General features: G+C 42.4%; 2 protein-coding genes across 4 annotated transcripts in view; both read right to left on the minus strand.

Annotated features, from left to right (window-relative positions):
- Positions 1-12,151, minus strand: part of LOC136378509 (zinc finger protein 791-like) — a 131,620-nt gene extending 119,469 nt beyond the window's left edge. Inside the window, 1 exon segment of the mRNA XM_066345508.1 lies at positions 12,097-12,151. Coding sequence (XP_066201605.1) covers positions 12,097-12,102 — 6 coding nt within the window. The 5' untranslated portion in view covers positions 12,103-12,151.
- LOC136378525 (zinc finger protein 709-like) lies at positions 674-18,877 on the minus strand. 3 transcript variants are annotated; one of them, XM_066345542.1, is made up of 4 exons: positions 12,097-12,228; positions 3,263-3,389; positions 3,001-3,061; positions 674-2,599 (listed from the first exon to the last, which is right to left on the minus strand). In XM_066345542.1, the coding sequence occupies exons 1-4, from the start codon at positions 12,100-12,102 to the stop codon at positions 1,096-1,098; spliced, it is 1,698 nt and encodes a 565-aa protein (XP_066201639.1). In that variant the 5' UTR covers positions 12,103-12,228; the 3' UTR covers positions 674-1,095. The 3 variants fall into 3 exon arrangements, with proteins under 3 accessions (XP_066201639.1, XP_066201648.1, XP_066201657.1); XM_066345551.1 differs by lacking the exon at positions 12,097-12,228 and adding an exon at positions 10,970-11,066; XM_066345560.1 differs by lacking the exons at positions 3,263-3,389; positions 12,097-12,228 and adding an exon at positions 18,762-18,877.
- Between the last annotated feature and the right edge of the window lie 3,221 nt (positions 18,878-22,098).

Below are 22,098 nucleotides of genomic sequence, written 5' to 3' on the forward strand. Positions count from 1 at the left end.
ATAAAATTTTTTTAAAGATCTGGTCACCAAATGCAAATCAGAAGAAAAAACAACAGCAAAGGCTGAAATATGAAAATAAAAATTCACATGAAACTAAAATCTTCCATAAACTTGACATACTTAAAAACTTATTTCAACTGTTTATTGGAATGGAAAATAGAAAAAAGGATCCATATCCATCACCCCACAAAAGGAGTAGAAAGAAAGTGAGAACATATATAATGGGATAGAAATACCCAGGAACTGTCACAAAATCAGTAGGAAAATTCCAACAAATGCCAAACTGTCATTTTTCAATGGCCCCTTAACATGAAATAAAACATGATAAAAAATTAAGCCTAGTTACATATTAGGTGACACAATAAATAAAGTGTCAACCTGGAATGCTGAGGTCACCGGTTCAAAACCCTGGGCTAGCCTAGTCAAGGCACATATGGGAGTTGATACTTCCTGCTCCACCCCCCCCCCTTCTCTCTTTCTCTTTCTCCCTTTTCTCTAAAATGAATTAAAAAAATAAAAAATAAATAAACTTGAATTCCCATGGATCTGACAAGCTTCAAAATGTAGAGACAGTATTATAAAGACTACCTATTAATGTTATATAATTGCTGAAAGACAAGTCACAGAATTATTACACCTCAATATTCATTTCTAAAAGTAATTGATACTTTAACATAAGTTCAAAATGCACAGGTCATCTTTTATGCAGAATTTAAAATGTAGACCTGCGCAGTTCCAAACTTGGGCTGTTCGGGGGCATACTGTATTTTCCAGCTTTGGCTTGGTATTCGTCTATGCAGAGGGCTGGCTTAGGTTATACAGAGATTTTCAACTGTGGGCAAAATGGGTTCCCCTAACTCCTGACACCTGAGTTTTTCAAGGATCTCCTGTAGAAAAAATCCCGTGTTCAACTATGCATTTAAAGAAACCTGGTAAAAATAAATTAGTTACTATTTTAATAACAGTTCTTTAACCCTGAAAATTTTCTAAAACATTGTAACTAAATTTATGTCACTCCTTGTGTTTATATTTTTATTTCTTTTCAGTGGGCATTTTCACAGGTAAGGATGTGGGCCAACTGAAGTCTTTCTCACACTATTTATATTCAAGAGGTTTGATCCAGTGCAACTTTTCATGCCTTCGAAAGGAATAGGGATGACTGAAAGCTTTCCCACATTCTTCACATTTATATGGTTTTTCTGTAGTATGCACTCTCATCATGTGTATTTGAAAAATGTTGTTACAAACGAAGGCTTTCCCACATTCCTTACATTCATAGGGTTTCTCTCCAGTGTGACTCCTTTCGTGTCTTTGTAAGGAACTGTGATTACTGTAGGCTTTCCCACACTGCTTACAGGCATAGGGTTTCTCTCCTGTGTGAGTTCTTTCATGTCTTTGATACAAACTAAGGCAAGTGAATGCTTTCCCACATTCCTTACATCCGTAAGGTGTATTTCCAGTGTGCAGTTTCATGTGTCTTTGAATGGTGGTACGACAAATGAAGGCCTTACCACAATGTTTACACTCATAGGGTTTCTCTCCTGTGTGAGTCCTTTCATGTGTTTGTAAGGAACGATAATATCTGAAGGCCTTCCCACATTGCTTACATTCATAGGGTTTCTCTCCTGTATGAGTCCTTTCGTGCATTTGGAAGGAACTGTAAAAGCTGAAGGCTTTCCCACAATCCTTACATTCATAGGGTTTCTCTGCACTGTGAATTCTTTCATGGTTTCGAAGATAACTGGGAGCAATGAACGCTTTGCTACATTTTTTACATTCATAGGGTTTCTCTCCAGTATGAGTCCTTTCATGTGGTTGTAAGGAACTGTAATACCGGAATGCTTTTCCACACTCCTTGCATTTATACGGTTTCTCTTCTGTGTGAGACCTCTCATGCATTTGTAAGGAACTGTAATACCTGAATGCTTTTCCACATTCCTTACATTCATACGGTTTCTCTTCAGTGTGACTCCTTTCATGTACTTGAAGGTGACTGGGATACCTGAAGGCTTTACTACATTTTTTGCATTCATAGGGTTTCTCTCCAGGGTGATTCTTTTCATGTCTTTGAAATTTTTTATAATATTGAAAGGCTTTTCCATAGAGTTTATACTCATAGGGCTTCTCTCCAGTGGCGGCTCTTTCACATGTTCGAAGAGAAGCTGAAGAACTAAAGGTTTTCCCAGGCACCTCACATGTATAAAGAGCATCTGCAGTGTGTGTAATTGTGTGTCTTTGAGGGCTTTTGAGCCACACGAAAGCTTTCCCACATTCCTCACATTTATATGATTCCTCTCCATTGTGACTTTGTTCATGTTTTTCAAATAACTGAATATAAGTGAAGCCTCTTCCACACACACTACATTTATGTGGTTTCTCTCCATATTTCTGATGGTCGGAGGGGTTGTGTCCAGTGCAGCACCCAATGTCCCCATTATGGGATGAATGATGTGTGAAGACTTCCCCATGCACTCTGTACTCCCATGATTTTACTCTAGGAAGAGTTTTCTTGTTCAGATTGAGATATGGAATAAGGCTGAAGTTTTCTCCACATTGACTACCATCCTTCCTTTCGCAGAGTCTCTCTACCATATGACTTCTGTAAAAAACAAGAAGTATGTTATTAACTTCCTCGTCAATAATTTTATATTTATCAGTAAAAAGTCTGAATGACATTTCCATGATTAACTGCAAAGTATAGGTTCACTGTCTCGTCCAAACTGTTGAACACTGAATACACCATAAGCTCTGAAGGACAACTCCAGCCTTGCTGTGATCAATACAGTGACCTCCATGTATAGGCTTCATTATGCTGTTTCCATGGAAACCATTTTGTAAACTCTGGACATCTGTGTCATATATAAAAAAGTAATTTGGTGAAAATTTTCTGAGAAGTAATCAATTTGAAGCAAGGGTTGTTTTGGTTGATTCTTTTTAAAATTTCATAGCATAACAGGTGTCTTAGCTGAGACACTGCTTTCTATTATGAGTGTGACTCACCTACGTTTTCTCCCCTGGTTTTTGTCCTGATCTTCAATGTCATGATCTTCCCATTTTCCCCCTAAAATACAGACCAAAAAATATGATTCCAAAGTATTAGGGATTGTAGGAAAATTATTAGATTCTAGTTCCATGATGAGCTGTGACTATGCCCCGTTTAAGTAACAATGTCCTCTATTTCTACTTTACATGTTAGTACACTGTTGATGGATAAGAAACACTTATACTTCAGGGCAGGATGTGAAGGTAACATCATTCTTACCTATGGAGGCCAGATTCATGAAGGTTTCCCACATCACATCTTTGTAGAGTTTCTTCTGTAAAGAATCTAGTAAAGCCCACTCCTCCAGACTAAAGTTCACAGCCACATCCTCAAAGGTCACTGAGTCCTAAAACACCACAAATATGCGTACAGTAAAATTCATGAGACACTGGACTTCTATACTGTGAAAACATGCAGAGTTAGGATAACAATTAGAGACAGCGAGGCACCCTAGGGCAAAAGCCCTGAGTGGACGAGAGTCCAGGGGCCTCCCTGTACTGGAAACAGTGTGGGCTGGAAACAGCAGAACAGCAGGATAAGATTTAGCTACAAAAAATGTTTAGGCTCTCAGAACAAAGATGAGGAGTCAGCATGTTCCTTGTCCTTTACTTCACCCCCTGAAAACGTCTTCTTTCTGTTTCCTTCAGTTCTTTGTACTTGCTAAAAAATATCTGAGTAAAGCTGGGGATGGGGCTTCTTCAGTCCTTTGATCTGCTGACCAGGACAACTGCCTGCCCTCAGCCCCTTGGTGCATTTTATCTGGCCTCTGAGTAGTTTTTATCATTGTGACAAGCGGTGCCCCACGTGAGGAACCAGAAGAAACGTCCCAAAACTTAGTGAAGGAAAAGGATGTCTGCTCATCCCGTTTGGTAAAGGACACAAGCAGCAGGGGAAAGCCCATGAATGCTTGTGGTGAGGTCACTCTTAGGGATCCGGCCAGGGGATTTCCCTTCCCCTTCATCGCTCCTTCCTCATGGGGAATTCCCTTTCCCCTGAGCAGCAGAGTATCAAGTTACAGTTACAGGGACTCTTCCAATCAAAATTTAACTACGGTCTTGCTCATAATTTGCCACCCAATTTAGTTTTTATCTACAAGAATAACAAGAAGCTGTTCAGCAATTGGCTATGCAAAATTTTGCGCCGGTATACTCATTGGCATTGATATTCGGACTGGTGCTGGTGCTTATGATAACCCTCAAGCTCAGGTTCAGATGAATAGGGCTGCATTTCAAGTTTATCAATGCTTTTGTGTGGTTTAAATTAAAACTCAATCTAAAAAATTTCTTATACAGTTACAGCAAATCATTGATTGTAGAATGACAATATGATCAATTATTATTTTTGTTGTGTTTATACAAATTACCAGGCCAAGTTCAAACTAGACTTAATACTGTAACTAGGATAATCTTAATTGGGCTTTTTAAAATAAAACTAAAGGTAATTTTAGGAAAAACAATTTATAGTTCAGTAGAATCTATTAACACACAGTTACAAATATTAGAAACTAGACTAGATCCTGATTTTTATGATTTTCTTGAATGTGTTGGACAAAAGGTTCCTATTATCTGTTATGTCTTTTAAAAATATGTTTGCCAAGAAAAGAACATGTTTCTAGTGTGCTAAGGTACCAAAGAATTGAAAAATTAATATTTTAGGAGAAAGAGTCAGGTTTCTTGCCCCCTCCTTTCTGTGGAGAATGAAAGGAGAGGAATGTGGGAGTTTCCTGGACATACTATGTACTGAGATAAGAAACCCCCTTTTATTAAGAAGCTTAAAAAGCATTTTATAATTTAGGCCAAGCATTCAGAGAGATTTTGTAAATATGATTTTTATACTTGTGTAGCTGATCACAATCATGCTTACTTAGGAGGGGCTATTATATTGTAAATAGAGAGGTTTTTGTACTAGGTTTTGAATGAAAGGAGGAAGGAGACTTGGACCCCCTCCCTTCCCCACACCTGTGAGGAAGAAGGTAAACAGCTAGCCAGGTGCAGGAGGGAAGAAAGATTAAGTGGTCTTTTCCTTTCCCCTTTCTTTCTCCTTAATGGGAGATTCACAAACGTTTATCCTCTGACATCATGTAAGCCCCCCACATCCTGAAGTCGTGTGATTGATGTATGTACCTTTAGACAAAAGGATGGCAGATAGACACTAAAAGATTTGGGGATGCCTTTTAATATGTAAAACAACATTTTTTGCTATTGTGTTACCTTATAAGTTTTAACATATGGAAATGTTTTTTATAAATCCTATAGACGAATGTTATAAGCTTGTTAATGATTGTCATGCCCCCCTCCTTTTCCCACCAACCTGTGCGTGATCAAGTGTATATAACCAGCGTCAGAGCTATATTGGACACTGCACGATTTAGGTCAGCTATACCCCATGTTTGTCATATGCAGCTGGCTTGTTAATAAATCTCCTCCTATTAATAAAACTCCTAAAAAACTCATTTGGACTTAGTGTCTCTATGTAAACTCGTGGAAGGCACGGTACTTTACAACATTTGGGTGCTCGTCTGGGATCTGGTGCTCCATGTCACCAGGTAGACACCGGATCAGCTCGTCTCTTTGGAGGGTTGCTTGACCCCACTGAGATCTTGAGGAGAGGTGCCACCTCAGATGTTCCAGGGCTTCTGTTTTCCTGTGGGGTTCGGACAACTCTTTGGCAGACATCCCTGATCTCTACGACAATTCAGTAGAGAAATCGAGGAGGTAGGTAAAGCAACTCATTTCCTTTACTGAATTCTAGCTTTTTGTCTTCTCTGAATTCTAGATTTTCTGTTTGGGACTAATCAATTTGGACCATTGTATAGAGGACTGGATGCAGTTGCACTCTCACAATAGGCTCTTCAAGACCAAGATGTCAGTGGAGAGTTTTGGGTCCTGCCTTGGCTTTTCTGGCTGTACTATAGGAAGACAATTAGTGAGGACTGAGTCTTGCCTCAGACTTCCAGGGACATTTGTTTGTGCTCTAGGAAGACAATTAGTGGGGACTGGGTCCAGCCTCGGACTTCCAGGGACATCTAGTTGTGCTCTCAGAAAAAGACATTAGTGGGGACATTTGGTGGTGCTCTCAGAAAGAGATATGAGTAAGGACTGAGTTAATCAATCCTGTCTCAGATTTCCACAGACACCTTTGTGCTTGTTGAGATCGCATTCTTTGTTTTTAATGTTTCTGTCTAAAACTCCTAAGTGACTGGTGTGTGAGTGGGGATCTCTGGTGCCTGAGCCTAAGCCCTCCCAGGGACGCGGCCTGCAAGCACCTGAGAGGCGCCTGATAGGGAACCCCTTCCTTTGTCTTTTGAACTGTGTGCCTAAAAGTCAAGTGCAAATGTAAATTAGTAAATTGTCTGTTTTGTAAGTTCTCTGTCAGGAAAATCTCTGGTATAATTTTAATTGGAATAAGTAAAGTGCACTCATTTAAATTTCTTGATTTGTATGATTGTATGTGAAGTCTTTGTTTAATGTCTAAATATGTCTGTTTTTAAGGCCTGAATTAAGTTTTTGCATGCAAAAATTGGAAATTTCTGGCTTAAAACCAGAGGGCAAAAGTGAAGGGAAATTCGTAAACCTCATATGAGCTAGTGGCTATCTGCCAGAGCCCACAAATTATAAAACTAGAAAAATTCATACAAGTATTAAAATTCTTAAATAGTAAATTGTACTGTAGATTCTCTTTGTTCATCCAAGAAATCTCTCATGACATTTCATGGTATGGGCCTTTTTCCCAAACCCACTAAATCTCTTTTCTTGGATCCAAGACCTCTGGCTTCAGGGCACTCTGTCTGACTTCTCCCCTGAAGAAATAGTTCTCTTCTGTTGGCTCCTGCTCCTTGTCTTGTGAAATAATTGACACCTCTATAGTCAAACATCTTTTATTCTGAGTACTAATTATTACTGTCTTACCTTTCTTGCTTTTATTGGTATGCTGATTCTTGCATTTTCCCAGACAGTTTCAATTTTGTAGATCAGTGCCCCAAATATTAAATATGGGAGGAGGGCGCAGTACACAAAAGACCCCCTTAGGTTGTCTCCTAAAGCACTTTCAAGAAGCTTATGGAGAAAACCGTGGGTACGGAATTAAATGGCCAAAAAGACTTCACACTCTCTGTGAATCAGAATGGCCCACCCTCAGGGTTGGATGGCCATCGGCCGAGACTTTTAATCCCCAGCTGGTAAGGGCAGTCTGCAATATCGTGACTGATAATCCAGGCCACCCTGATCAGTTCCCCTACACCAGCGGTTCTCAACCTGTGTATATGTATTTCCGATAGCTTTAGGCGACCCCTGTGTTTTGGTCGCTTGACCCCCGCCAGGGTCGCGACCCACAGGTTGAGAACTGCTGCCCTACACTGATCAATGGCTAACCTTAACAATGAACCCGCCCGCCACAGTGGCTAAAAGCATGCTCAATATAGAAAGGGCATGGCCCTGGCCGGTTGGCTCAGTGGTAGAGCATCAGCCTAGCGTGCAGGAGTCTTGGGTTCGATTCCCAGCCAGGGCACACAGAAGAAGCGCCCATCTGCTTCTCCACCCCTCCCCCCCTCTTTTCTCTCTGTCTCTCTCTTCCCCTCCCACAGCCAAGGCTCCACTGGAGCAAAGTTGGCCTGGGCGCTGAGGATGGCTCTATGGCCTCTGCCTCAGGCGCTAGAATGGCTCTGGTTGTAACAGAGCAACGCCCCAGATGGGCAGAGCATCACCCCCTGGTGGGTATGCCGGGTGGATCCCGGCCGGGCGCATGCAGGAGTCTGTCTGACTGCCTCCTCGTTCCAACTTCAGAAAAATAAAAATAAATAAATAAATTAAAAAAAATATATATAGAAAGGGCGCTACATCTTCCTAGTCCAGCCAGATTTACATCTAGGACAAAAAGGGGATTCGAGAGAAAGGACTAGGAAAGAATCAGTGCGCATACTGCAAAAAGGAGAGGGCTGAGGAATGCACCCCAGAAAATATTTCTTCAGCCTCTGGGGAAAAAGGGCAGCAAGTGAGCGATTTTGGTGAGAGAAGAGTAAAAGGCCAGGCCGGGACGCACCGTGTGTGGAACGAAGGGGTAGGGGCATGGCTGCGGAGAGGCGAGCACAGACCTGCGCCCCCCCACTGGAGATGGCCAGGCTGGGGTTTTCAGTCCACCTCAGGTTGTGCAAGAAGGGTCAGGTAAAATGTTTAGAAAATAACAAACCACGGGTGTAGATCTTGTTAATTATCAGTTTCTTGAAATGAATTACAGCTCCACGAAGGAGAATGAGTGATAGGATTATAGGGGTTGGGATAGCAGGGACAGGCCCTCCATAGGAACCTTGGCCAGCAAACTGCAACTGGCAAGACACGTGTAGCTCTTTGGCCCCTTGAGTGTGGCTCTCCCATAAAATACCATGTGCTGGTGCTACCTCAATAAGGAATGTACCTACCTATATAGCTTAAGTTTAAAATTTGGCTCTCAAAAAAAATTTCAATTGTTGCACTGTTGATATTTGGCTCTGTTGACTAATAAGTTTGCCAACCACAGGGTTAGGAGTAGTGGCTTATCGCCCTTCACTGGTGTGTAACAAGTTGTAGGAAAAAAAATTTTTCTATGTTAAAAATGTATGAGTTATTTCAAAAGTCTTTGGTTAAATTCTTTTTATTTATTTCATAGCCCTGTGATGTTAAAATCTTGGTTTAAATATTAGGGAATATGTAATAATTATTAATAATATCTTTTTATGTAATGTATAATATAAATGTTTAGCTTATTATCATTTTTGAAGCAGTATTGTTCAATGTTAAGTCACCAAACCCAGAGTGACAAATATTACTATTGATTGGCTTAAAAGTAGAATTCTCAACATAATAGGAAGAAAGAAAAAAATTGAAAATAACTAATTGTAGTAGTAGGAACCATTTAAATTTTGAGCCCAGATTAAAAGGGCTAAAGGATGTGAATAGAAATCTGTTTCTCTTGAGCTTTTTAGACATCTGTTAGGATGCATAAAATTACACATTAATAAGGTGTAATTTGTTAGAATATAAAAGGAATATGTGATTAAGAAGAATATAAGATTTATTGGTCATTCCAATTGGTGCTTGTAACTACATCATTAGAATCTAAGGCATAAATGTGATAGGAAATAATTTAAATTCTTTTTTTCCCAAGTGACCTATAGAATTAGAAAGCTCAAAATTCCCTTTATCAGGGAAGCCTCAAGCCCTAACAGGACTGTTAGAATCTATAAGACAATGAAGACCAAGAAAGACTCAAGAAAATGTTTCTAGTTGCCTAGCTTAAGTGGGATTTTAACAACCAAGCAAGTGAAGATGGTTTAGACACTTTCCACCAGTTTCTGTTAGCCAGGATCAAAGAAGATACTGAGGCAGTCAACTTAGCCTTTTACATAGCAATCAGCTCTAGAAATTAGAAAAAAAAAATGTATTATGAATTTTTAAAAAGGTAGCATCATCCGCTGCTACAAATAAATAAATGAACAAAACTAAGCATTTCGGAAGGGACACTGCTCCTCCCTCAATCACATAACTCTGTTTGGCTGCTAAAATGGCTGGTTAGTCAAAGACGGGTAAGATTCCTGAAAGAAGGGACAACCTAAGACAGGCTCAGTCGAAGAGGGGCCATCAGGAGAAGGCTTAAGAACTAACAAAGGTGAGGCTCAAACCCTCACCACAACAATGCAGGAACCTGCTCCCCTGAAATAGTGGCCTCCATCCACTGTCCAGGGCACCAAAAGAGGAGGACTCCCTAGAAACTCAAGAAAAACCAAGCAGCTGATGATACTACCAATAAGGTAGTCCTAAAACCAGTGGGGTTTTTAGGAAATTTTAGTAACTTTACTAGAACCCTTGTTGCCAAAGGTTTATTTGCAACCAATTAGAAAAAGATTTTGCCAGCAGGAAAGAGATAGTTTAAAAAGCCAGACTTAGAATCTATTGCAGAAGGCATAATGTCCAATTGTTTAGTTTGTGCCCAGAAATACTAAGCAAAGTAAGGCAATTATAATATAAAAAGAAACAGGGAGAGAGGAACTTTCCCAGGTAAACATTTAGAAATAGATTTTACTAAAGTAATTGACAAGTAGGTAGAAGCTTTTCCTACTAGAAATAAGACCACAATTTCTTAAGAAATTGCTATATGAAATTCTTTCCAGATTTAGCTTGCCCATTAATATTGGGTCTAATAATAGGCCTGCATTTGTATCTAGTATCTCGCGGCTAGTAGGAAAGGCAATCAATATTAATTGGAAACTAATTGGAATTTACACTGTGCCTACAGGCCCCAAAAGTTCAGGGCAGATAGAACGCATGAATCAAATAGTAAAGGAAACTTTAACCAAATTTGTTTTTGAAACTGGTGAAAAGTGGCCCTTCTTAGGGTGAGGTGCACCCCCTCCCACCCCTCCAGGGCCGACAGCACTGTCTTCCCTTCGATCTCACACGGGCGCAGAGCCTCGGAGCATTCCTGACCAGCAGCTGGACAAGTGGCGGCGACGACCAGGACCCGGTCGTACAGAGCTCGGCCCTCTTTTGTTTGCTGAGTGCAGGGCAAGGTGAGGCTTTTGCAGAAGTGTGATTGCAGGAGCTCGATCTGCCGAGTGGTGACCGAGGACAAGCTTGTCAACCACGAATGCCCCTGTCGCAGCACACCCCAGCCTCAAGTCCAGCGTGAAGCAGCAGAGATGGCCCTGAGCCCAGAGCCTGCAAGCAGGCCTCCGTCATCACTTGCACTGAGGAGTGAAGGTCCCTCCTCCCCACCTGTGGCTGTGACCTGGCCCAAGCTTGCCGCTTCCTGCGAACCTCGGCCTCCATGTACATCTATGCTGTCAACTTGGTGCTGCCACTGGCGCTGCCCATGATGCTGGCTATCTGGCTGGTCCACAGGGAACACAAGAGCCTCTGCCTGCCGGCCAGGAGCCAGAACACCTAATGTGCCTACCTGACACTGATCTTTGGGACCAGCATGGTGGAACTTGGCGTGGTCATTGGACTCTCTGCGTGCACCCAGCCTGGGCTCACTGACTGTCGCAGCAGGCCTCCGTCCCTCAGACGCAGCGGCAGCCCCACCCCAGGGTGCTGCACCTCATCCTGGGCATTGTGCTGCTCTTCTGGGCATGCTTCATCCCTTCTGGATATAGTACCTGCTGGCACAGCACTTTGGCATCCAGCTGCTCACACCCCACAGAAAAAGCACCAGTGGGCACGTGGGCACCTAAGACTTCTGGCAGTGCCACCGCCACTCCCAGCAGGGCTTTGGCAGCTTGCTGTTCTCCAGCAGTCAGCTTGGTTGTCACTAAAGGTTAAGATTTTTAAAATTAAAACTCTGACTAAAAAAAAATTGTATAATTTTAGTAATAAAAGGTATAGAGTATAGAAATATTTTTGAAAAAGAAAGAAAAAAAGTAAATTATAAAAGCCAGTTAATTTTATGTAAGTTGCAGAAGGTTTGTATAGGTTATAAAAAAAATTGATCAGTAACATTTGTTTCTTCAGTAGACTGTATTCTGTTAATGAAAACATCGTCTATCTGTTAAATATCTGTCGCATTATAGGATGATATTCCTACTCAACAGCCTCATGTACCTCATTAAAATGAGTCAAGGATTTGACAAAGGATATAAAACCAGTGGAGAACGTAGTAAGGTACCAAAAAATTTAAAAATATTATTTTAGGAAAAATAATCCTCCTTGCTGTAGAGAATGAAGGGAGAGGAATGTGGGAGTTTCCTGACTTACAGGGACATACTATATCAGAAGCCCCCTTTTACTAAGAAGCTTAAAAGGCATTTCATAATTTAGGCTAAGCATACAGAGAAATTTTGTAAATATGATTTTTATACTTGTGTGTGATTTACACCAGCTCAGGATGGACGACTGGAATTCGGCTAGCTTTGCTGGTACTTTAGCAATTGTGAGAAACGGAAAGCCATTCACAGATGGGGAGTATGCCAAAACATTCATGCTTGATGTTGCCAATGAACTTTTTGACGACTTTTCGGATAAAGACAAGATAATCAAATGAATAAAAGACATGCCTCTGTCGGCAAGAACTGTTCACAACCTTACCATCATGATGGCAAATCAAATTGAGGCAAAACAAGTGAAGGACATAAATGCAGCACCATTCTTTTCTCTCGCTTTGGATGAGTCAACAGATGTAAGCCATTTATCCCACTTCAGCGTGATTGCAAGGTATGCTGTCAGTGACACACTACGTGAGGAAAGTCTTGCTGTTTTGCCTATGAAAGAGACAACAAGAGGGGAGGATTTATTCAAGTCCTTAACTGAGTTCGCTAAAGAAAAAATCTAGTGATGGATAAACTTATTTCGGTGTGTACTGATGCTGTTCCGTGCATGGTGGGGAAAAACAGAGGGTTCGTAGCACTTCTTAGTGAACATGAAGAGAGACCCATCCTACGTTTTCACTGCATCCTACATCAGGAGGCACTTTGTGCTCAGATGTGTGGCGAGCAGCTTGGTGAGGTGATGTCTCTGGTCATTCGGGTGGTCAACTTTATTGTTGCCCGAGCTTTAAATGACCGCCAGTTTAAAACACTGCTGGATGAAGTTGGGAATAATTATCCTCGTCTGCTTCTGCACAGCAATGTGCGTTGGTTGACAAGAGGGAAGGTGCTCAGCTGTTTCGCGGCTTGTCTGAGCAAAATCCGGACTTTTCTTAAAATGAAAAACATTGACCATCCTGAGTTAGCTAACACTGAGTGGCTCCTGAAGTTCTACTATCTCGTGGACATGACTGAACATCTGAACCAGCTCAATGTGAAAATGCAAGGCATTGGAAATATAGTCTTATCCCTTCAACAAGCAGTGTTTGCATTTGAAAACAAGCTGAACTCTTCATCACCGACTCTGAAACAGGTCCTTTACTACACTTTGAAAAACTGAGAGAATTTAAAGATGCATGAACAGCAAGTGACCCTGCTCAACATCTTGATCTCCAGCAGCTAGCCGGCTTCACATCTAATCTCCTGCAGTCATTCAAAGTGCGCTTTGCAGAATTTCGTGAGCTCACTCGTCTTTTTAAGTTCGTCACCCATCCACACGAGTGTGCAGTGGACAGTGCCAACCTGAGTTACATCCCTGGTGTCTGCGTCAGAGATTTTGAGCTACAAGCTGCTGACCCGAAGGCCTCAGACATGTGGGTGAATAAGTTCAAATCACTGAATGAAGATTTGGAAAGACTTGCATGACAGCAAGCAGAGTTGGTGAGCAAACACAAGTGGGAAGAAATGAAAAAACTTCAACCCGTGGACCAGCTGATTGTCAAAACTTGGAACACACTTCCCATCATATACCACACACTGCAGTGTGTGAATATTGCTGTACTGACAATGTTTGGTTCTATGTATGCATGTGAGCAGTTTTTCTCACATCTAAAGAACATTAAGACCAACCTACAATCATGTTTAATGGATGGAAGTCTCAGTGACTGCATGAAGCTTAACTTTACCACGTATGAACCAGACTACAAAGCCATCAGCAAAACCATGCAGCACCAGAAGTCGCATTAATGGTAAGAAGTACTTTATTCATCATTGGTTAACAACAGCATAACAACGTTATTAAAAAGAATTTAGAGACTTATTGTACTTTATTTTTTTTTTAATTTTTTTTATTTATTCATTTTAGAGAGGAGAGAGAGAGAGAAAGAGAGAGAGAGAAGGGGAGAGGAGCTGGAAGCATCAACTCCCATATGTGCCTTGACCAGGCAAGCCCAGGGTTTTGAACTGGCGACCTCAGGATTCCAGGTCGACGCTTTATCCACTGTGCCACCACAGGTCAGGCTTATTGTACTTTAAAAGTGTTGGTCTTACATAAAATGCACACATTTACTTGTATTTAATGTTAAACATATTGTATGGCTCTCACAGAATTACATTTTAAAATATGTGGTGTTCATGGCTCTCTCAGCCAAAAAGGTTCCCAACCCCTGCTATAGATGAATATTATAAGCTTGTTAATGATTGTGTCATGCCCCCCCTTTTCCCACCAACCTGTATGTGATCAAGTGTATATAATCAGCCTCAGAGCTATATTCTGGACTGCATGATTTGGGTCAGCTATACCCCGTGTTTGTCATATGCAGCCGGCATATTAATAAAACTCCTAAAAATTCATTTGGACTTGGTTTCTCTACGTAAACCCGGCCGAATGGTACTTTACAGCAGTACATACATCAATCATACATTTTCAGGATGAAGGGGCTTACATGATGTCAGAGGATAAGCGTATGTGAATCGCTCATTAAAGAGAAAGAAAGGGGAGAGGAAAGGATTACTTAAATCTTTCTTCGCTTCCCCCACACCTGGCTAGCTGTTTACCTTCCTCCTCACAGATGTGGAGAAGGAAGGGAATCCAAGTCTCCTTACTCTTTTCATTCAAAACCCAGCACAAAACCTCTCCATTTACAACACAGTGCTGTCGTCCATCCTGAGCTGCTGCAAATCACACACAAGTATAAAAATCATGTTTACAAAATCTCTCTGAATGCTTGGCCAAAATTATAAAATGCCTTTTAAGCTTCTTAGTAAAAGGGGGTTTCTTATCTCAGTACATAGTATGTCCAGGAAACTCCCACATTCCTCTCCCTTCATTCTCCACAGAAAGGAGGGGGCAAGAAACCTGACTTTTCCTCCTAAAATATTAATATTAATTTTTCAATTCTTTGGTACCTCACCACACTCCCTGGATACCAGCGAGGAACGTGAAGCCTTATCATGAGTTGGCATCAGCCCCTAGAAAGCAACCCAGTTCCAGAGATCCAGAAGCTGATAGTGGATCTATCCTTGGGGAATGAACCCCCATAACAGTAAGAGACCTCACTGGCTCCCAAGCATTCAAGGAATGCCTGACATCACCAAGGAAATTTTTGAAGCATCTAACTGGGCCTGTTGAATAAATTTTGGAAAATACAAGCACACATGTGATAGAGTTAGAGTACAGGAGTGGGACAGGACATGCAGGCAGGCCCTTCTTAAATTAGTTTCCTCTCAGGAACTTAAAAATATTTTCCCATTCATTATTTAAAAGAAGAAACATTTATATACATTATATTTCCTATGATGTATCAGCATTATTAATTAACTTTGCTTTTTAAAATTAATTCTTTTTAACTTTCCTACATAGGAAACAACTCCAAAAGTTAAGCCTTTAAAAAGTTAAATGAGCCTGACCAGGCGGTGGCACAGTGGATGGAACATTGGACTGGGATGCGGAGGACCCAGGTTTGAGACCCCGAGGTCACCAGCTTGAGTGCGGGCTCATCTGGTTTGAGCAAAGCTCACCAGCTTGGACCAAGGTCACTGGCTCGAGCAAGGGGTTACTCGGTCTGCTGAAGGCCCGTGGTCAAGGCACATATGAGAAAGCAATCAATGAACAACTAAAGTGTTGCAACGTGCAACGAAAAACTAATGATTGATGCTTCTCATCTCTCCGTTCCTGTCTGTCTGTCCCTGTCTATCCCTCTCTCTGACTCACTCTCTGTCTCTGTAAAAGAAAAAAAAAAAAAAAATTAAATGATATAAAATTGCAGAGTATAAAAAATTTACAAACCCCTTTCCAACTAAAAAAACAGAAGAGACAAACAACAAGGGCAATTAAAACATTTTTTTCATCCACATTTCAAACTCCAGGTATTTTTCAAGAATGAATAACATAGTAGATGCATCAGGGGTCTGCAATGTAGCCCTATACTAGAAATTTCAAAAATTTACATAACTTTTGATATGTTTCCTCATATCAGTGAAAATCAAAATCCACTCAAATAGGAGCTTATATTTTAGGAATAGGATAGCCATTTACATGTCAAAGTTCTCCAAGGACAGGCATAAAACTGACCTAAAATGAGAAAAGCACCTGAAAACTTGAAACATTTATCTAACATCTTCAAGTTCTCTTGCCTGAATGGAAATAAATTTTTATTTATTTGCACAATCAATATTGCCTTATTGCCCCTGGCCAGTTGGCTCAGCAGTAGAGCGTCCGCCTGGCATGCGGGGGACCCAGGTTCGATTCCCGGCCAGGGCACATAGGAGAAGCGCCCATTTGCTTCTCCACGCCCCCCCCCCTCCTTCCTCTCTGTCTCTCTCTTCCCCTCCCGCAGCCAAGGCTCCATTGGAGCAAAGATGGCCCGGGTGCTGGGGATGGCTCCTTGGCCTCTGCCCCAGGCGCTAGAGTGGCTCTGGTCACGGCAGAGCAACGCCCCGGAGGGGCAGAGCATCACCCCCTGGTGGGCAGAGCGCTGCCCCTGGTGGGCGTGCTGGGTGGATTCAGGTCGGGCGCATGCGGGAGTCTGTCTGATTGTCTCTCCCCATTTCCAGCTTCAGAAAAGAAAAAAAAAAAAAAATATTGCCTTATTCAGATAATTTCCCTCAATCAGGTTATATTTTAAAAGTCCAAGTGCTAATGGAAATGAGAACCAAAGGGCTGCAATATTCAAGGGAAAAAAGAATCCAATGAAAAGAATCAGCAACATTGGAATCAAAACAAGAGAAGCAGCCTATTTCCCTACAGTTAAGGGGGAAAACCACATTGAGAAAGTTGAACATAATCACAAACTCAGTGTCCAGAGACCCCTGCGGAGACAGAACCCCTAGAGAGGGAAGGGCACTCAGGACACCTGAGCAGCCCCAGGAATAAACATGGAACTCCAACACACTCCCCTCATGTGAGCATGAAAGCGCTCCCTCCCCCAGGCTTCCACTCTTGCAAGTGAGGAACCTCTCAGCCTGATTCAGTTTAAGATCCTGAGCCAAGTAAACTCCCCGATTCCTCCAAACTTTGTCCAGCAGTCAGAATCCCTGCACTTCACAGACTTTCTCAATGTGCAGAAATGACATTCTCAGTGCACCCACAATGCGGATCCAAAACAAACCTAAGGTCGAAAAATGTCTAGGCCTAAGAAACTATAACCCCAAAATGGACATCATCACCCCTTTCAAATCCCATGTGGTAGCTTGTCTCAGGGCACAGGATCCTTCCATGGTGGGTGTGAGCAGGTAGGACACCTGCAGGGGACGGCTCCCCAGACGATTAACTGGTCCTTCCAGCACTTCCCCTTGCAGGCTCAAGGGGGTTTTACCGGGAGTCACCGACCATGGGCCTCTGACCTCCACTGGTCTTGCTCCACACAGCTACTGATATTTTAAATAAGAAAAGCCCAATGCTTACTTTTAAACAAAAGCCCAGTGCTTAAAGGATCCACCAAAATCACATAAACCCAGCCTTGTGTAGAAAGGAAGGAAGAAAACTATAAGAGTCTTTTACTAGTTCAATGAGAAAACTTCTAATACCTGTTATTTTCAGGAAAATGTCAGTTAACTGTATTTTCAGAAAAAATAATTGGTTGGTGAATAATCATAAATGAATGGTTCTACTCACCAAATCTAAACCCTGCAATTTCATTTCAAAACACTCAAAAGTAAAAAACAGACCTCAGAAATTTACTACATCTGCTTAAGGGAATAAAGAGTGAAAGAAAATTCTATACAAAGGGAATGTAATACCTGAATATTTTATTTTTCTGAAATTCACCTCTTTCTTGCCTGTTTGAAACTATTTTATCTTGTGTTTCAAGCCTCTATTGATTAAATACATTTTATTCCTACTAAAAAACAAAGACTTAATCAATGCATCTCAAGGTTACAAGCACAGGCAGTGTGACGGTACAGATCACCCAGGAAAGTTTCCAAAGAGGAACCTCTATCCAAAGAACTTGTCAGAAGACGTCCAAACCAGGAAGGAGCCTGGGGGAGAGGAATGGGGATTTCAAGTAATCTGATTTCAAGGAATTTAGGTTTTCATTGTGGTTGTTCTCGGCTTTCCTCTCGTGTAAAATATTCACAGACACCCCTCCCCCCAAAGACAAATCTTTTAAAATGTTGAGACTTGTCCCAGAAAGAGTTAAATTGGAGGTACAGGGTTGTGGATCTGAGACCCTGGTTCGCAAACATTTGGAAAACTCAGGACAAAAACAGTCCTCCTGGGGACACTAAATCGACTGATGTCGAGTTAGGAAACGTCCCTGCAGAAAACATTATTGGTGTTTATTTGATCTGAACAGAGTATATGCCTAAAAGCAAGATCTCAACAGACCAAGAAAAATGCTTCTCAGTAAAAGACCCTTGCAATTTTCTTTCTATCTGCAGTTTTGTTTTTGTTTTTTTAAAGCATTTGTAATTAAGGAAGAAGCCTAAGGCAGATGACGTGACTGTGGAAGAATGCAAGGTGGGGACTCGATTACAGGATATTTAACAAGATTATGTGCTTGCTCCCCTTGACTGTGGCTACGTTTCCAAGATGTCTGGACTCCGGTTATTTTTGCTTAGATTTATTACAGCGCCCCTTTCCCTCCCACAGTGGGGGACCTCAGCTCCTCTCACAAATGCACCCGGGAGACCAAGTCACAGTCGACCCCCGATGACCCTCCCCGTGGTCACCGCACCACCTGGGTAGACGCGGCTGCGGGCGCAGAGCTGCCCAGAGAGGATTGGCGAAGCTGCCGCGCAGTGACCCGACAGGACGCCTGGGGTCCCAGCTGCCGCCCGGCATCTATGCTGCGTGCCAGAGGAGACAAGGTCCGAGCAGCGCCCCAATGAACGAGGGTCCTCAGACTCCCAAGTGACAGGAGGTGGCCAGTCCCGCCACAGCCAGTTTCAACTGGTTCCAACCAGCCCGTCCTCCCGTCACCGCACGGATCCTTCATGCACACTCACCATTCTAGGTTTCCTGGGTCTCCCTGAGTTCTTCCTACACTCCCAAGACCACTGCAGATCACAGCGCGACAAACGCTGCAGGAAACCCACTAGGGACCGTGAGGGGTGGGCGATGCGGGACACTAAATATTTCTGCAACCAGAAGGGATGTAAATACCGTTGCAGCGCGTTGCCCCACCCACTTGGCCCAGCGCGTTCTTGATTGGACAGGTCCCAAGACTGAGTGACAGTCAGAGGGAGAACCTTGGCTCTGCTGAACAAGCCTCCCTTGGTGAACCGGAAACTGACCCAGATTAGGATGTTTGCCCTAAACAGAATTTTTTCTAATCCTGGGGCAGCTAGTGTAGTTTTCCCCAAATTCCTTGTGAAGGCAAGGACACAGTGTGCACAGGGAATCCTGATTCAGTTTCCAGATGGATCAACGCCAAGGCACACTGGAAACAAGAGGGTCTTCTGTCCTCTATGGGTCAGGGGTTTGGAGGTAAATCTGGGAGATCACTCAAAACTGTGACCTTTGTGTAGAAATGCAGACACTGAAATAATAACCTCGCCACCTATAATTGAATCTGGCTCCATTTTCGTCTTTGATCCTTTCAAGCCTTGAACATTTGACCCATCTCTTCCCCACCCCCACTCATTCTGTCCTTAAGAGAAAGAATCCCAGAGCACATGGCTCTGATGGGAAGTTAAAACCCCCAAGCAACGGCCTGGGTGCAAGGACTCTTCTCAGTCTAACCACAGGGTGTGAGATGTGTTCGGTACATTCTCAGATGTACATTTCACACTTTTGCCTGTGTCCCTAGATAACTTTAAAATGCAACCAACTATAATATCACTAAGGCAATTGATTCTTATTTTTAATGATATAAGAAAAATAGCCCTGGTCGGATTACTTGGTTGATCGGGACATTATACCAAAGCGAGGAGGTTTCTAATAAGATCTGCAGTCACAGCACATACTGGAACAACTCAATGTTCCTGTGTGTTTCTCTCTCCACCCCCCTTCCTCTCTCACTGAAATGAATTTTTTTAAAAAACTAAAAAGAAAAAATGAAAAAGAAAAAGAAAAATAATAAGGCATTATATAGATATGAGATGCAACTGGAAACTTCCTCCCAGCGTTACTGAGGTATAATTGAAAAATAGTATTGTCTATATTTAACAAATGTATAATTAACATATGGTTACACTTAAATGTAATATTGTGTCCACTGAAACTGAAAAATAAAAAATTTAAAAGTATGATATATAAGAGGAAGCAACTTCAAATTAAATGAATTTAGGCCCTGCCGGTTGGCTCAGCGGTAGAGCGTCAGCCTGGCGTGCGGGGGACCAGGGTTCGATTCCCAGCCAGGGCACATAGGAGAGGCACCCATTTGCTTCTCCACCCCACACCCCCTCCTTCCTCTCTGTCTCTCTCTTCCCCTCCCGCAGCCAAGGCTCCACTGGAGCAAAGATGGCCCGGGCGCTGGGGATGGCTCCTCGGCCTCTGCCCCAGGCGCTAGAGTGGCTCTGGTCGCGGCAGAGCGACACCCCGGAGGGGCAGAGCATCGCCCCCTGGTGGGCAGAGCGTCGCCCCTGGTGGGCATGCCGGGTGGATCCCGGTGGGGCTCATGCGGGAGTCTGTCTGACTGTCTCTCCCCGTTTCCAGCTTAAAAAAAAAAAAAAAAGAAAAAAAAATTAAATGAATTTAGATCAGCCTACTATTAAAGAGTATATGATAGCCTGACCAGGCAGTGGATAGAGCGTCGGTCTGAGACGCAGAGGACCTGGGCTGGAGACCCCAAGGTTGCGGGCTTGAGCACAGGCTCATCCAGCTTGAGCACAGGATCACTGGCTTGAGCGTGAGGTTGCTGGCTTGAGCATGGGATCATAGACATGACCCCAAGGTCGCTGGCTTGAGCAAGGGCTCACTCGCTCTGCTGTACTCCTCCCCCCCAAGGCACATATCAGACAGCAATCAATGAACAAGAGCTGCAGTGAAGAGTTGATGCTTCTCATCTCTCTCCCTTCCTACCTGTCTGTCCCTATCTGTCCCTCTCTCTGACTCTCTCTCTCTGTCTCTGTCACACACACACAAAAAGATTATATTTATAATTTTCATTTTAATACATAATACATAAAGACAAAACTTGCCTTTTGCCCTGGCCAGATAGCTTTGTTTGGTTAGAGCAGCAGTTCTCAACCTGTGGGTCACGACCCCGGCAGAGGTCGAAGGACCAAAACACAGGGGTCGCCTAAAGCCATGGGAAAATACATATTTATCCAGTGGGGGTCGAACGACCAAAACACAGGGGTCGCCTAAAGCCATCGGAAAATACATATTTATTATACAATACATTTTTAAATAATATGTATTTTCCGATGGCTTTAGGCAACCCCTGTGTTTTGGTCGTTCGACCCCCGCTGGGGGTCTATCAACTGTTGGATGGAAAACAAGGCACCAACAGCATCACTCCCAAAACTTGCACCAGAAACTACATATTTAACATCTCATACTTTCTGCTGTTGTAAAGTATCGTTCTGCTGGGTTTACGTAGAGACACCAAGTCCAAATAAATTTTTAAGGAGTTTTATTAAAAGGAGGAGATTTATTAATAAGCCGGCTGCATATGACAAACACGGAGTATACCTGACCCAAATCGTGCTGTCTTGAACACAACCCCGAGGCAGGTTATATACCTTGATCACACACAGGCTGGTGGGAAGAGGGGGGGGGGGCATGACACAAACATTATCAAGCTTATAACATCTGTCTATAGATTCTATAAAAACATTCCTACATATCAAAACTTATAAGGCAACACAATAGCAAAAAATGTTGTTCTACATATTAAAAGACATTCCCAAATCTTTTAGTGTTCATCTGCCATCCCTTTGTCTAGAGCAGTGATAGTCAACCTGGTCCCTACCACCCACCAGCTTTCATGGTGGGCGGTAGCAGAGCAACCAAAGTATAAATAAAAAGATAGATGTAACTATAGTAAGTTGTTTTATAAAGATTTATTCTGCCAAACTTAGCAAAAATCCAACATAAAGTACTTGGTAAGTAATTATTATTATATGCTTTAACTTGCTGTAACTCTGCTTTATAAATTTTATAAAGTAAAGTTACTTCCCTACTTTATAAATCACCATTACTGTGGAACTGGTGTGCAGTTAGAAAATTTTACTACTAACAGAGATACAAAAGTGGGCGGTAGGTATGGAAAGGTTGACTACCCCTGCTCTAGAGGTATATACATTAGTCACACGTATTCAGGATGGGAGGGGGAGCCTACATGATATCAGGGAGTAAGTGTTTGTGAATGGCCCACTAAAGAAGGAAAGAGGGGAG

Source organism: Saccopteryx leptura, chromosome 1 (genome assembly GCF_036850995.1).
Source record: "Saccopteryx leptura isolate mSacLep1 chromosome 1, mSacLep1_pri_phased_curated, whole genome shotgun sequence".
NCBI classification, from domain to species: Eukaryota; Metazoa; Chordata; class Mammalia; order Chiroptera; family Emballonuridae; genus Saccopteryx; species Saccopteryx leptura.